The sequence below is a fragment of the Miscanthus floridulus genome, chromosome 10, assembly GCF_019320115.1.
Source record: "Miscanthus floridulus cultivar M001 chromosome 10, ASM1932011v1, whole genome shotgun sequence".
Classification (NCBI taxonomy): domain Eukaryota; kingdom Viridiplantae; phylum Streptophyta; class Magnoliopsida; order Poales; family Poaceae; genus Miscanthus; species Miscanthus floridulus.
Window position 1 is genome coordinate 113,102,763 of NC_089589.1, and position 15,673 is coordinate 113,118,435.

At 49.4% G+C, this 15,673-nt stretch overlaps 1 protein-coding gene across 4 annotated transcripts; it reads right to left on the reverse strand.

Moving 5' to 3' along the window:
* Positions 1-2,625: 2,625 nt before the first annotated feature.
* On the reverse strand, positions 2,626-4,699 carry LOC136486977 (MEIOTIC F-BOX protein MOF-like). 4 transcript variants are annotated; one of them, XM_066484083.1, is made up of 2 exons: positions 4,420-4,699; positions 2,626-3,555 (listed from the first exon to the last, which is right to left on the reverse strand). In XM_066484083.1, the coding sequence occupies exon 2, from the start codon at positions 3,546-3,548 to the stop codon at positions 2,727-2,729; it is 822 nt and encodes a 273-aa protein (XP_066340180.1). In that variant the 5' UTR covers positions 3,549-3,555; positions 4,420-4,699; the 3' UTR covers positions 2,626-2,726. The 4 variants fall into 4 exon arrangements, with proteins under 4 accessions (XP_066340180.1, XP_066340179.1, XP_066340178.1 ...); XM_066484082.1 differs by having other exon boundaries at positions 2,626-4,112; XM_066484081.1 differs by having other exon boundaries at positions 2,626-4,312.
* Between the last annotated feature and the right edge of the window lie 10,974 nt (positions 4,700-15,673).

Genomic DNA, 15,673 nt, shown 5'->3' on the forward strand with positions numbered 1-15,673 from the left:
TCCATTTTACTTGCAGTGTGGCTCTTCTCCTGTTAGCACCACTTGCAGGTGCTCCGGGCGACCACCGGTGAGCATGGAGGGCACATGTTGCCGTAAAACAATTTGCACTGGCCGTTGATGTAACCGACTGGCCAGTATAAATACATTTACACTGGCGGTTGGTACAAGGCTACCACCAATGAAGATGCGTTTGTAGTGGCAGTTCTTCAGCCGACGTTAGTGAAAAACTGAAAATTCTCACTTGCCTTTCACACCAAAGATTCAAACAACTGCTAGTGATTAAAAAAAAAGCTATCGTCAGTAAAAACCCTTTTTGTACGAGTGAAATGTTGACATATGATCCAAAGTGTGTTCAAGCAATTCGCTTAGAAAATGTTGAGCACCTGTAGTGATGACGTCAACATTTCACTCTTGGAAGAACGTAACTCATGTTACTGTAAAAATAAGAACAGAGACAAATATGCAAATTTCAGGTCCACATCAAACTTTCTAGTAAGATATATGTTCACAGGACTCGGAAGATATTTTCTTGAGTAGTCACAAGATAAGAAAACAGAGCATTGGGAGCAAAACCTTCATCTAGAAACGAGTCGATGGTATATGCTAATATGGTCACATACCCATCTTACAATTCCCTTCCCCCGCGTCGCTCCCTGGGGCGGCTCGGGCGGAACCCCATCGCCCCCGCCGTAGCCCCTCCCTCACCGCTCCGCCAGCCTCGCCGCCGCTTGAGCACGCCACCGGGTGCCTGCGCGGCCACAAGGACGGCGGCGCGCGGGGCCTTCTTCCCCTTCCCCCCCTTCTTCCCCTGCGCTTTTCCCTCTCCAGTGGTGCTGTTGCGAAAGTCGAGGCCCCATCCGACGGTGGCTGGCGTGGCCGTTCCTGCGGCAGAGAGGGCGGATCCGCGTGCTAGTCGGCCGGATCCGGTCGCCGGTGGCCAGATCTGGTGGCTGCCGAGCTCGCCTGCCCACATCTTCCGGCGGCTGGGACGCGGTGGTCGTGTGGTCGGCGGTCGGGGCTGCCTGGGTGCTCTCCTCCTGTCCCCTCCCTTGCTCAGGCTGCGCTTGGGCAGGGCGCCGGAGGTGGCAAGGGAAGGCGCGGTGGTGCGGCGGTCGAGCTGGCGTCCGTCCAGATGTACAACGCTGCGATGTGGCCCTAGCCGTCGGTACAGTGCGCGCGGAGGCGGTGGATGGCCATCGGCGCCGTGGGTGCGGAGGCGGTGGTGGTGTGTCTTCGTCAGCGACGCCGTGGTGGTGTGGCCAGCCGTGGCTTGGCTGGGTTTGCTCCAGCGGCGCCATGGTGGCGCTGGCTGGCGGCGGCCTGGTGTTGGCGTGCCCGCAGTGCCGTGGTGGCACGGCTGGCGGTGCCAGGCCAGGGTGAGGCCGCAGATCTGCCGCCTCCGTTGCTGGACCTGGCGCTCCTTGGGGCGGAGCTACTCTGGTGCAGCTTGTCGACGGTGGTAGTGCCGTGGGGCCGGTGCCTCTCGATCCGGCGGCTCGGGGCCAGATCCGGTGGCCTGCTGGCTGGATCCGGTGGTTCTTTGCCGGATCCGGCGGGGAGCCCATGCGTCCGCGGTGGCGGCTCCAGCCTGGGTGCTGGGAACGGCGCCGGTGCCTGGGGCTGCAGGCACTTGGTGCTTGGCGCTCCCATTGTGGCATCTTGCGTCTTCCTCGTCCGGTGCCAGTGATGTGGTTTGGTCGAGATCCACGGAGGGCTGGGGGTCGGGCGTGACGGCGGTAGTTCGGCGCGGAGGCTGCTGGAGGTGTTGCACGGCGTGGTTGTTGCGGGGCCGGCTCGGCAGGGGGTGGGGACGTTGGTGGGATGGGCGACTGGGGCTTCTTCTGATCCCGGCCCTCTTCTCCGAGCCATCTGCCTTTCCCCTTCCCCGGGCTGGTTTTCATGGTGGAGCTGGCCGGTTCTGCCTACTGCTGGCCGGCGTTGCCGGTTGCGGTGGGGGGACTCTCCGGCGGGTTCCCCGACGCTTCTCCTGGTCGACGTCCCTTGGGGCGGCGTCTAGGCACCGCACCCTACCTTCTGGTAGGGTTGGGCCTCTGGCGGCGACGGTGTGGAGGTGGTTTGAGGTGGGGGCGAAAGCGTGGACGACGACGTTTGCGGACGTCGTTCCCTTCTTGAAGGCGTCCTTTCCTACCTCTTCTCCTACCGTACTGGATGTTGCAGGTGAAAACCTTCCTTAGCGGGCTACCATGTCGGCGCTTTTAGCGTCGGTTCCTCCTTGGGGGCATGGCTAGGCATTCCAGTTTCGCGATTGTTCCTTGCTGTTTGGTGTCGCTCAGCAGGACGTTGTCTTCTTGGGTCCTTGTTAGTTGATAGTTGAGTTGTTTAGTTGGGTCGTTTTGACCAAGTTGGATGAAATAGTGGGGTGAGTTGTGATAGTTGTTGTACCAAAGTTGCTAGGATGAGTGGTGCACTCTCCTGATTTGTATGGTTTTTAGACCCAGTTTCCGCTCAAAAAACTGGGCAGGCATTTGCCTTTTTTTCTTTCTTCGTCTAATAGAAATCGCGGCAAAGCTTTTGCCGTCCTTTCTAAAAAAAAACATGCTAATATGCTTTGCATTCTAAGTACATCTGAAAGTATGGTAGAACATGTACTCAAATTTCAGATAAACAAGGAAATGGCAAGAAACATACAAGGCCTAGACTAAGGATTTATGACAATAAAGTTTACTTGCCAATACACTGTCTCTATGACCTCATCGATAGATAAGTCAAAGCCTTGGCAGTGATGGCATCCGATTCACTGAAATACTTCTAGCAAAGTAAAGAGGCACATCGAGGCACAGATGAGCAATCGCGGGGGCCACGACAACACAGGGAGCATTATTCGAGCCACCAGCGACAACTAAGCGCTTCAGTGTGGGTGATGTGATCTCAGTGAGATAGTTCCACCAACAGTTCTTCAGAACCAAGCTCTTCAGTGAGCCAGAGGTGATTGCTTGAAACGCACACGTGCAGTCCTCCAGCTCCAAATCCTCCAATGATCTGCACGCCGAACGAACATGGTTCCCGAAACGAGCATCCAGAGCCATATTGCAGAGATGCAGCCTCTTGAGGCGCCATGAACTGGAGCTCAGTCCGTCAGCGTGCTGACGGGGAAGGTCGGGGGTGCAGTACTTCATGGCACGTCGGAGCCATCCACCTGCTTGTTTATGGCGATGAAAACCAGGTGCCCTGCTGTGAGTAACACGCAGGCTCAAGGACTCCAGCAGAGCCACGTTGCAGCGATGCATCAGGTTACTGGTGAAATCCTCGAAATCCTCCCACTCCTGCTTGGCACGGTCTTTGGAAGAAGCAGCCCCAGTCCTGCAGAACTCCTCATGGTCGACGTCGAGGCACGGCATGGAGCGCCAGAGGTGCCGCCAGCGCGTGGCCAGCACGCAGGTCTGCACTGCCTGCCGCGCCTTCAGGAACGACATGACGGTGTGGAGCAGGCTGTCCGGCAGAGCACTCAGCCGGTCCGCGTCGCTAGCTGAGCGTCCGCTGCCGCCTCTTTCACGGGCACGCTTTGTTGCTGTGTCCTCAATCTCCATGGTGCGTCTTGCTCGGAAAAATAAAGAAATGAACAAATCCATATAGGTAAGAACACCAGAAAAACCTGTTCGATTACTTGATGAGCCGCGCTGCTAGATCAGAGACAGCACAAGATTTCAAGAGATGGCGAAGCATTGCTACAATAATCTTGATTCAATGAATTTTCCAACAACCTGCTTTCAATTTTTTTTTTCTTTTTGCAAATCCGTATACGCCAATGAACTAACTTCATATTCTATTCTATGTTCGCAATTTTTTTAACACTGTGGTAGAAGAATACGCAAAACAATAATCCTTGTTAGTGGCAGACCCAGAAACGCGACAAGAGGGGGCCTGAATAGTAAAGGGCTAAAAATCTTACTAACACTATTGCGCTATACTAAATTATGTAATAGATATAGCCAGAAGGACAATTAGCAGTATTCATTTGGAATGCTCAAATATCATAAAGTACAAGTTTGTGGTAGGAAAGAATACCAAATAGAGCTCTAATAATTGATAACCAAAAGGCCAAAATGACCATTCATTCCTTGATTTCGTTCACTGTTAGTTTCTATCCACGGCTACAAAGACAAACAACGAAAAAAGTGTCAGGGTGCTTACTAATTATCATGATGGAACTCATCAGTAGGCTTTCTAAGTCCTGGATCAGCAACTATGTCACTCATATTAAGCTCAATGCGTGCTCTTTTTGGTTCAACACGACTCTCTAGTTTCAGCAGTAATCTTGGAAGCATCTTTCTTAATAAGAAACTTGTCCATTCTAGTGTGCAATAATGCAAATTGAATTATTATCACAGACTAAATGTAAATATGGTCCATAAATTCAGTATTCAGACATCAAACTTCAGAGAGTTCAGAGTTGCAAACCTAGCAGCAGGGGTGAAGGGGGCGTGCAGCAGCCAGCAGGAGCCGCAGGGCTGCAGCCGGTCGGACTGGGAGACTGGGACCGTCGCTGCCTCGCCGGGATGCCGAGCGGCGAGGGCAGGGGGAGAGGTTCGCCCCTTGCGGGGCAGGTAGGGAGCCGCCGTGGCGCTGCCGGAGGCCGTAGCCCAGACGACGCAGAGACGCAGAGGAGAGCGTGAGCACCGAGCAGCGAGGTGGAGGAGCCGCCACGGCGCCGCCGCCGGCCGGCTGTCGACTCGCGAGATGCGAGTGCGGGCCTGTTTGCTGGGCTAAGTCACAAACCAGGGCTGGGCCTTCTAAACTTCAAAATTTTGAGATGTTATTGGGCCAGAATTAAAGAGGGGTAGTAGTGCTACATGGGCTAGAGTCATCATACTGTATATAAAATGGAAAAAGTCCACACCACCTCTCTCTCAACTTTTTTGAAAATCTGTTTTTTTTTCTCTGAACTGCAAAACCGGATAAACCATATCCCTGAATTTTTAAAACCGTTCGTTTTACCTCCCTGACCGGTTATAAGCGGTTTTCAAAGGCAGTTTTGTCTTTATCTTTTTTATTTATTTCGGCTGAATCTTTGAAAAATCATAGTAAATCACAGAGAAATCATAAAATGGAAAATCTAATTCTTTTGGACTCCACATGAGTAGATCTATATAGTAAACATATAATATTGTATGATTTAGTACAAATTTTTTGCTGTAGATTTATTTAGGTGTATGCTTGTTAAAAAGTATTTATAAATCTATAACTAAGTTATACATGATCTAGTGAGTATAAAATTTTTAGTATAATTCAAGCATACAATAATTAGTCCACCATAAAAATTTCACCACAATTGGACCATAGCAACTACAGCTATGAATTAATAATAGAAAAGCATAGATCTAAAGCTACAGCAAAAAAAACTTTTACTAAAGCATACCATATTATATGTTCACGGTAGATCTACTCATGTGAAGTCCAACAAAATTGGACTTTTTATTTTATGATTTTTCTGTGATTTACTATGATTTTTCAAAAAATTAGCCAAAATAAATAAAAAGAAAAAGACAAAATCGCCTTTGAAAACCGCTTATAACCGGTTAGGGAGGTAAAACGAACGGTTTTAAAAGTTTAGGGAGATGGTTTACCCGGTTTTAGAGTTCATGTAGGAAAAACAGACTTTCGCAAAAGTTGAGGGAGGTAATCTAGATTTTTTTCCTATATAAAAATACAGAAACGTGTTAGTTTTGTGCTACATGTTAAAATATTAAAGAAGTAGATTCTATCTTCTTTTTTTGTTTTTTTGGGTATCATATATCTCTTATATGGCATATCAAGAAAAACATGCTCCTACAATAATCTTGATCCAATGATTTTCCAACAACCTGCTTTCAGATTTATTTTTCTTTTCTTTTTGTAAATCTGTATATGCCAATGAACTGACTTTATATTATATGTTCGCATTTTTTAACACTGTGCTAGAAGAATACACAAAACAATAATCCTTGCATTGTGTACTGGCAACCAAAGGAGTTCAGATCCGTAATCTCTTTCCCTTTTTAGAGGGGGTGGCCTTGCTGCATTTTGGCCGAGTGATTGAGATTAAGGATGGCAACGGGGATGTACCCGTCGGGTATCGCCGGAACGTTCTCTTCCCCGCTACGGAGAATTCATCCCGTCTCCGTCTTCGTTAACTGTCTCGGGTATAGATTCTTGCCCATCCCCGTACCCGTCGGGCATCGATCGGGTAACAGATACCTGACGGGTACTGCATACCCGATAAACAAGGATACTTGGGGTCGCAGCTTTGCAATCGGAGACGTTTCTTTTTCACCCGGGTATAAGTGTTGGAGTCTCGGAGATGCCGAGGAGAAGGAGCGAGGTTGCGAGGAGGACAAGCAAAAGTGGCAGAGAGACCGAACTGAGGAAGCGAGGGGCACGAGCGCTCGTGAGGCAGGCATGCTTGTGCTGCTGGCGGAGATGGTGAGAAAAAATTGAACTAGGCTTCCTAGAACACACAAACTATATATATGATTGTTTAGATTTGGGCCCAAATACCCATGTTGAGCTTCTTTGGGCCTAATACTCGCATGACAGCTTAAATAGTCGGGTTCCCCAACGGGTAACGGGGACGGGTAAACATGTAACGTTCCCGTACCCGCTATTCCTGTCAGGGATGAATTCTTGCACATTTAAATGCCCACGGGTAAAGATATGATCCCATCCCCATCCCCAAATAGATCAAATACCCGTCAGGTATCAGGTATCGGGGGCCGTTGCATCTTGAGATGTCTGCTTTGCCAAATGCCATCACACGCGTCGAAAAAATGTTGTAAAAGAAGGCCTCGTACTCTTTAAACTCTATAGTTCAAAAGTCCAAGGGCCTATTTGAATCCCATAAATTGAAACCAATGTCTAGAATGTGCTTCCCATTTCATTATTAAATTACGTTCCAATTCCTCTCAATTCCTGGAACCAAAGAGGCCCTTCGACAAGGCGATGTTGATTGGTGCGCTGCATTGTCGTTTTACTTGGGGACTTTAACAAGTGTCAAGGTTTGATTCCACGAGAAAAACAAATGGAATTGTTTAAGAACACACGCACTCGAATTGCATAATATCTGATTACCAATCTTTGTATTACAAAAGCAAAAGAGGGTGAGTCAAGCTAGTCGGTATCAGTTCATCTTTAGTCAGCACAAAGTTTTCATCCTTTGAATCGAATCGGAAAAGAAACCCTAACCCTAGAGCTAAACCCTAATCCCCAACACTGGTTCGGATAAGAGAAAAGCAGATCCAGATCGAAGAAGGGGAAAGGGGGAATGGACCTACCTCGCCGTGCGTCGGGATGGCCCTTCGCCGGCGCGGGAGAAGAAGGGCCGAGCCGGGGGGAGGGGGGGGGGAGGCAGCTGCTTGCCGGGCTCGGCCAAGGGGGCGCCGCGGCCAGGCCGCTCGATGGCGGCGTGCTCACCCGTTGGGGAGCACGCGAGCCGGCGAGGGGGCCGGCGACGATGCCATGGCTGCCCGCTCCACCGCCTTGGCTCACTCTCGGTCGCTCACGGTTGCGCTGCGCTGAGTCAGAAGCGAGCGAACAGAGAGAAAGGGAAGGCGCCGAATGAAATTAGGGTTCGTGATGACGCGGCCGGGGGGGGGGGGGGGCGGCGTTTTTGTTCGCCCGAAGACGCCGTGCAGCCGTCCGATCAGATCTAACGGCGCTAGATGCACGGGCCGGCATTTAGCCTAGGTGGGCGCGAGCGCCAGGCCACTTTCCTGGCCCAGACCTAGGTTATGGCCTGGGCGCGGGAGGAAGTGCCGCGAGCGCGTGCGAGTGCACTGTTCCAGCAGGCCGGGTCGTGTACTGTAGCTGATGGGCTATGTACTGTTCCTACAGGCTGGGCCGAAATGAATAGAAGAGTATAGAAAGGTTTTATTTAATTTCAGAAGCTGATTTGAATGAATTTCAATGGTTTAAAATTTCTGGTAAAATTACACCAACGTGTTATTTTTCCAGAAAGTAGATATGAACCAGAAAAGCTTCTGAAAAATAGATAATGAATTTTTTCATGCTTTTCCTTTTCCAGTAAATGTTTATTTCCTGGAAATTGATTAATGGCTTAAAGTAAATAGAAAAAGTAATTTTTCCTTGTGGGTAAAATTAAAGAAAAAGAAAGTTTTTCCGCTGCTAAAGAAATTGTTTATTCTTCAGTTAATTTGTACCAACGTGATATTTAATTGGAGAAAAAGAGACTTTGACATGACTGCTAAAGAAAAGTTTATTCCAGTTATTTTGAACCAATGTGATATTTAATTGGAGAAAAAGTGTTTTGACATGATTATGATGTTGTTATTTTCTGACCAACGTTGTTAATAACAATATCATAATTTTAATGATTTATGCATTAATTTTACTTCTGCCCAACGGTGATGTAGAATTAGTGTATGAGAACAGTTGTAAAAGTTAATGATTTATGCATTAATTCTATTTCTGCCCAACGGTGATGTAGAATTAGTGTATACGAACAGTTGTATGTTTTGATTTTGACCAACGTTGGAATCAAGGCATGCAAATGGTGTTATTTTTACGTTAAGAAAAGGTTTGTCCTGGTTTTCATCTTGTCTAAGGTAAACTGGGTAGTCATCTCACCGTGTTTCACTGAGTCTGTGGCATCGATGAGGGAGACAAACGAGGCTGATACCGTTTGGGCAACTAAAGAGAGGAATTTTGAATCTCGAAAGATGTTATATGCCCTTGAGCATAGGAAGTGTGTCACTGCCAACAAGAAATGTTTGGCTGTGATAAAGAACATGATTGAGCCTATAATTGTGGGCTCAATCCCAGAGTGTGACATGGTCACCGAGTACCTCGATAGAATAAAGAGTCAGTTCACTGGCTCTTCAAAGACATATGCTACCCAGCTGATAAAGCAGCTGGTGACAGAGTGTTACTCTGATAATGATGTCATAAGAGAGCTCACGATGCGTCGTCGAAATTATGGCACTGTTGCAAGGAACGAAAGGCCTCATGATAGCGTATAGAAGATCTGATTCAATCAACAGTGGGAAATTCAGATTCTGATTATGCGAGAGATGATAGAAAATCCACGACGGGATAGTATTCACTCTAAAAAGGGGAGCTATTTCATGGAAAAGCTCAAATGCAAACCGTCACTACATCGTCCACAATGTATGACAATTTGTAGCATGATATGAGGCAACGGGGCAGGTGAACTGACTAAAGAAGTTCATACCCGGTTTGAAGGTGGTTGACGATATCTATAGACCACTTAAGTTATACTGCGATTATAATCTGGCAGTACAGTATGCTCACAACATAAGTCAAGTGGTGCTGCCAAACACATTGACATAGAGTATTATGGTGTGATAGATAAAGTCCGGGATCAAGTCATAAGTCTTGAGCATATAAGTACAGAAAAGATGCTCGCGGATCCGCTTACAAAAGGCTTACCACCCAACGTGTTCAGAGAACATGGTGTTCAGAGAACATGTAGCTAGCATGGGTTTAAGAGAAAGCCTAAAATTCTTAGACAAAAGAAGGCCCAAAGATAAGTATCTATTTCAGAATAGAGTAGTGTGATGTAGCTGTTAAATCTATTGGTAATGGACCGTGACGATGAGATATGCTCTATGCGCTAATCTGTAATGGAATGAACAAAAGTAAATGATATGAAATTAAAAGATGGAATGAGATCAAGGGAGAGAATGTTAGTTGATCTCCACCAATAGGCCCAACGGCCTATTGGGCCCTTGCCTCTGCGCCCTGATCGAGGGTGCCCAACCCTAATAGGTTGGTGGGCCCCTGTTGCACAGCACAGATAAAGATAGGTGGGGATCATGGCTTGAGTCACGAGGTTGGTCTGAGCCACTATGATCCCACCGATAGAAACCCTAATCTAATCTACAGTGTGCTGCCGGCGATGGGAAGCCCACCGACTCCGTCGTTGCCCCTGTAGGGTCACCACCGTACCACTACGGACTCCACCGAGCCGAGCTACCTCTACACTGGCATCAAAGCCGCTGTGGCGCCATGGACAGAGCGGTGACCTAGACTAAGGTACACCAACTATTTTCCCCATCTAGTCGAAGCTCTACCCCGATCTATGGTCTAGAGGTCCACTGTGATTCTTACACTAACCTCTAGCAAGTGCTATAGGAATTGGTAAGGTAAGAAACAATTGTAGGAATAGATAAGGAGCGTGGCTAGTGCCTAGACATCCGGACACGCCCCAGTCCACAATCGCCCCACCCTCGTCCGGCTTCATCCGGCCCCACGTGTGCACTCTGCCCTATATCTGCGTCCGCCGGTCATTCCCCAGACCCACTCCTCTCTCCATGCAGGTGGCACTTGAAAGCTAGGACCCGGTGTGCCCCCGACTAGAGCACCCATCTGCCAACCCCCAGCGCCCCCATCTACAGCCCCCCATCTGCCTACCCCCCCGCTCGCCCCTAGCCGAACAACATAAAACACTTGCAACATGAAAAAAGTTGAATGCAACATACGTCTAAAAAACAATGAAACACTCGGAACATGCATTTGCAACATGTGTGTGGAACACATGAAATATCCAAAAAAATAACACTTTCAACTTGCAACATGAAACCACTTGCTGCAACTTAAGACTAAAACAACTAAAACATAATGGAACATACTGTTCCAACATATGTGTGAAACATATGCAACATCTAGATAAAAACGATTGCAACGTACGTGTAACACCCTAAAAATTTGACCTAGTGTTAAAAATCACTAAAAATTTGAAGTTTTTAATTTTTGCATAGGAGATAACATATATAGCTAACCTAAATAATTTTTTTGAATAAAATAACATAGGAACATAAAAATATATGTGTGAAACTTTGTGTGAATGATTGCGTGACTTGTTGAACTTATGGTGGCACCCTTTTTACACACTCATGCATTCAAATTTAAATTTGAAATCATTTAAACATATGCATAATTGAGTTAGAAAATAGAAAAAGGAATTAGAAATTGGGAAAAGCCCCACGGGCTCATTCTCTCCCTCTCCCTCCTCTCGGCCCATAGCAGTAGCCCAGCCCTTCTCCTCCCCCCTCCCTTCCTCCTATGCGAGCCAGCCTAGCAGCGCCGCGGCCTAGCTTGGCCCAGCCTCGCCCGCTCCCCCTTCTCCTCCCTCTCTCCCACTATTGCCCAGGCCCCACCTATCGGCTTCGTCATCCTCCTCGCGTCTGGCAGCCATACGCGGCACAGCCATGGCGTCAACACCCGCCAGTGCCACCCCGGTGTCAGCAGAGGTCAATGGAGGCACGGTGACAATAGGACCCCATGGTGCCCTCCTTTTTCCTCTCTTCTCCCTCTCCTTCCTCACTATGAATGCGTCAACAGTCGGCGCCATGGTCGCCGCCGTGCCAAGCCACCAGAGTAACCGCCAAGGCACTCCACTGAACGCATGGACAAGCGCCAACCATGGCGATGTGACCAGACGAGGTCAGTAGCATGCCCACGTGATGGATAAGGATGGCCACGAGAAATATCTCACCACTGGGACACCGGCATAGCCGGCCTATAAATAGGCCCAGCCGATGATGCACTTGCCTCACCCTCTCCACCACCAGCTCTACCGAGGGCGAGAACACCCCATCTCCCCCTCCTCTTCCCCTTTGCCCCTCCTCTTTCCTCTTTTCTTCCACTTTTTTCCCATTCGGGAGTCCACCGGCGCCATCATCGCCGCCCCCTCTCTCCTCCTTCTTCGCTGTGTCTCTGGCTGATTAGAGCGACCGGTGAGTCCCCAAGCTTCTCCTCTTCCTTTTGCTATAGCTAGTAGGTAGCTTAGGCCTCTATGTTGCGCTGCCCACATGAGCCCCGCTCCATTGAGCCACCATGACCATCGGTCATCATCGGTGAGGCCACCCTAGGGCACACCACCATCACCACTACACTCCTCTTCCACCCACACGCACGTACACATAGTTGAGTAGAATAGGGCCTCTAGGACCAAGTCTAGTGCATAGCATCGCCACGACCACTCTGGCGAGCCGCCACCGCCGCCACAGACACCCGTTGCCAACGGTGACCCCGTCACCGGCTGTAGCGTGACCACGCAGACCCCGTCGACCCTCCATCTACCACCCCCGAAGGCTGACACCGACGACGTAAGCTGCTCCAGCGAGCCCTGCTCCCCCTTCCCTGCTCTGTCACCAGCGCAGGCACCTCTGTTCACCGCCGTTCCCCTCTTCCCCCTCCCTTGTCTCCGCCAGGTGGGACCAAGAGGAAACGACGTTGCCGTCACCCTCAGTCCCCGTCTATCTCTCTCTCTCTCCCTCACTGACACATGGGCCCATAGCCTTAAACGTCGACACTACCATCACTACTGATGCACGTAGGTGGCCCACCTGTCACACACACAACATGGGGTATGCTTTAGAAAATGCTAGGTACACCCAGCTAGTGTACACAGAGAGTTAGAAATGCATTTTCCTAGCTTAGAAAAATTCCCAGAAAATTTGTAAATAAACTAGATGCATTAAGGAAATGAACCATGTAGTTTGCACCTATTTTTATGCGCCAAAAAATACATATAAAATTCCCCTAGTTAATTAGCTATAGAATAAACTTCTAAAATACATAACTTTTAAACCCTAACCCCTTTTTGCATGAAACCACTTCTAAAATCCATCTAAAAACAAACCCTACCTGTCGGTGTGAAAAGTGACCAACAAGTAAATATTTGTCATTTTGCCATACGTTGTGATCGGATGTGGCCTAGCACTCAATGGCACAGGGTTTATACTAGTTCCGGCAACATGCCCTACGTCTAGTTTGAGTTGGTCGGTAACTTTGTTCCTGAGCCTAGGTGCTCAAAGTTTGTTGTGGGGTTACAAACAAGTGGGAGTAAGATGGGGGTGTTAGAGGTCCATTTGGACTCTAGACTAAAGGACCGAGAGTGACGGGAGCTTCTACGTGCGCCAAGTATTGGAACATATGCTCTGTGTAGCTTTAGAGTTCTAGAGCCATGAAGCTGTTCGAGTGCTTAGAATGTCTAAAGCTAGCAAAGAGAGAGTAGTTTTTTATCCTCCTTGTTGGGAGAGAGCGCATCCCCTTTTATAGATGAAGGGGACGACCTTACAAGTTCAAGAAAGAGAGAGAGTGTGTGCCCTAGTCTTGTTGCCCACGCCGTCGGGTACAAGATAGTTTGTCGGCGGCCACAATACTGTTGACGCCCAAATGCATGTGGCAGGCTCCATCATGTTCTTTTAGTATGACAAATGTCGATGCCTACCATACTGTAGGACAAATGTCGATGCCTACAACACTATTTGTGTTCTGACATGTCTGGAAGGCTACAAAGTACCCTTCTAGCATGGCCTGATAGTATTATCCTGCAGGTCTGTAGGGTATGGTCCTCGGTATTGCGGTTGACTTGAGCGCCTTACCTTATCTGCTCTGCCTAATTTCTTGCATCCTCACCGAGTAGGCGTCCCCGGCCGGTCATTCCCAGTTGGCTCCGACCACGCCGGTTGGAGAAGCGTCGTAAGCAGAGGTTCGGTGTATTCCTGGTCAGAGAGGCGGGTTGGAGTCAGAAGCGAACGTCGTCCTCTCATTGGCTAGGCCTTTCGGTCAAAGAGGCGGGTCAAAGTCAGAAGTGAGCATGATCCCCTCCTTGGCCAGGCCTTCCGGTTGGAGAGGCGGGTCAAAGTCGAAAGCGAGCGTCATCCCCTCCCTAGCTAGGCCTTCCGGTCAAAGACTAGATCGCTCTTCCGGCCTATCATTAGGTATCTGGGCTGGCACAGGAGTTGTGCGCCATTTGTAATGCCGTATGCTGGGCCAAGCTTTTGCTGGGAAGCGGGCCTAGTAGGGACCCTAGGTTTATGAACCCGATAGGAGCCCCCGAGCCTCTAGACGATTTGGGTAGAATCGTCTAGGGGACTTTTTGTTTTGCTAGCAGGTGCGCGTGAGCGCACCTGGTGAGTGTAGCCCCCGAGCCCTCGGGCAATTTGGGTAGAATTGTCTGGGGATTTTTTCGACTTGCCAGCAGGTGCAGGCGAGCACACCCGGTGGGTGTAGCCCCCGAGCCTGCATCTGACTAGAGAGTCAGTTGGAGGCTGAGTATCTTGGTACTTTTTCCTAGGGCTGCAAACTCCTATGTTTCTGCCGTTTGGGGGTGTTCACCCGTGTTTGTCTCGCCCGTGACCTATGCGGTCGGTTGATTTCCCGAGTTGGCATCGGGCGACCTGAGCCCCTGAGCCTCGTTGGGTTCGGTATGGGTTGGTCTAGTTTCATGCATTACCCCATCCGTGGTTTCCGCAACCGGAGGGACTAAGCTAACGTCGTTTGCCTCGATGGCTCGAGTGACATGCTCGGTGAGCTCACTAACGGGCGTGTTCGAGCGGAATCCGGGTCCGTCATTCGTAACGAAGTCAGCATAGCCCTCATGTGGCATTCCACTACTCCTTAACCCGCCTCCTAGTAGATGCCCGAGTCATTCTGGAGACCGACTCAGGTGGCCCGCTGGCCTCCCCTCGATGGAGATTCTATGGGCATGGCTCGAGTTAGGATCGAACGAGAAGGTTGAGATGACCCTATATGCTTTTGAGCATAATGGGTGAGGGCTACTGGGGCTCATCTATGTTTTCTCCCCTAGCTCTATTTAATGTGTGGCGGCCTCAAGACCTTTGTGGACCGGCCTTCGAACCCCGGATAGTCGTTGCTCATGTTGAATGAGGCAACTACCGCTTTATGACACAACATGAAGCGTTATGATGCATTAATTGCATATGCGATGCTTTGGATGTATGGGATGAATGAATGATTGTATGAATAAATGTGTGAATGCGTGTATGAGAATGGATGAATGAATGATCTTGCATCAGAAAATAAAGAAAGATGGTTTGGTAAAGTTACCTTGATGACTCGAGTGATGGGTTTGAGGAGCTCTCATCAGATATGTCCATCATTCATGATGGAGTTGGTGTAGCCTGCATGGGGCATCCCACTACCCCTTACCTATCTCTCGGTAGTCGCCTGAGCCATCTAATCGACTTAGGTAGCCTATTGGTCTCTCCTCGATGGAGATCCTATCGGTGGACCCTTCCAAAACCCTGTCTAGGAAGGTAGAGGGTCGTTTGCATGCGGTTGCGCCTCATTTCTGGTGCCTGGGTTGTGGTAGTGGTGGACCCAACCCAGGCCACATCTCGCTTTAACCGGGTGACGTTTCATTGGGCAGGAGGCATCCCATCAGTCAGGACATGTCCCATCGCATGCCTATTCGCATTTAAATAGGGGAAGGGAGAGGGTTTTCGCCCCATTCCTTCGCCTTTCTCCATCTGCTACCTCTCCTCCTCCTTCCTTCTTGCCAAGCGCTTTCGTGCGCCGCGGCGGTTTCTGAGAGAGAGAGGGTAAAGCAAGGGAGAGGAGAACTCATAGATCCATTTGTGAGTCCAGAGCGTGATGTCGAACTGGAGGCCATCCAACATAGATGAGGTAGTGCTGGCCGCCTTTGTCGAGAAGGGGCTGCTTCTGCCGAAGGAGGTGGCACACTAGAGGGCTCCTGCGCTAGGGGAGGCTGTTCTACGACCTTGGTCCAACAAGGTTGTCTCCTTCCTCTCCTTCCATGAGCATGGGCTAGGATATCCCATGCACTGGTTTTTGCGTGGGCTCCTCAATGAGTGGGGCCTAGAGTTGCAGCACCTCAATCTGACTAGGGTGCTGCATGTCACCGGCTTCATCACCGTCTACGAGGCCT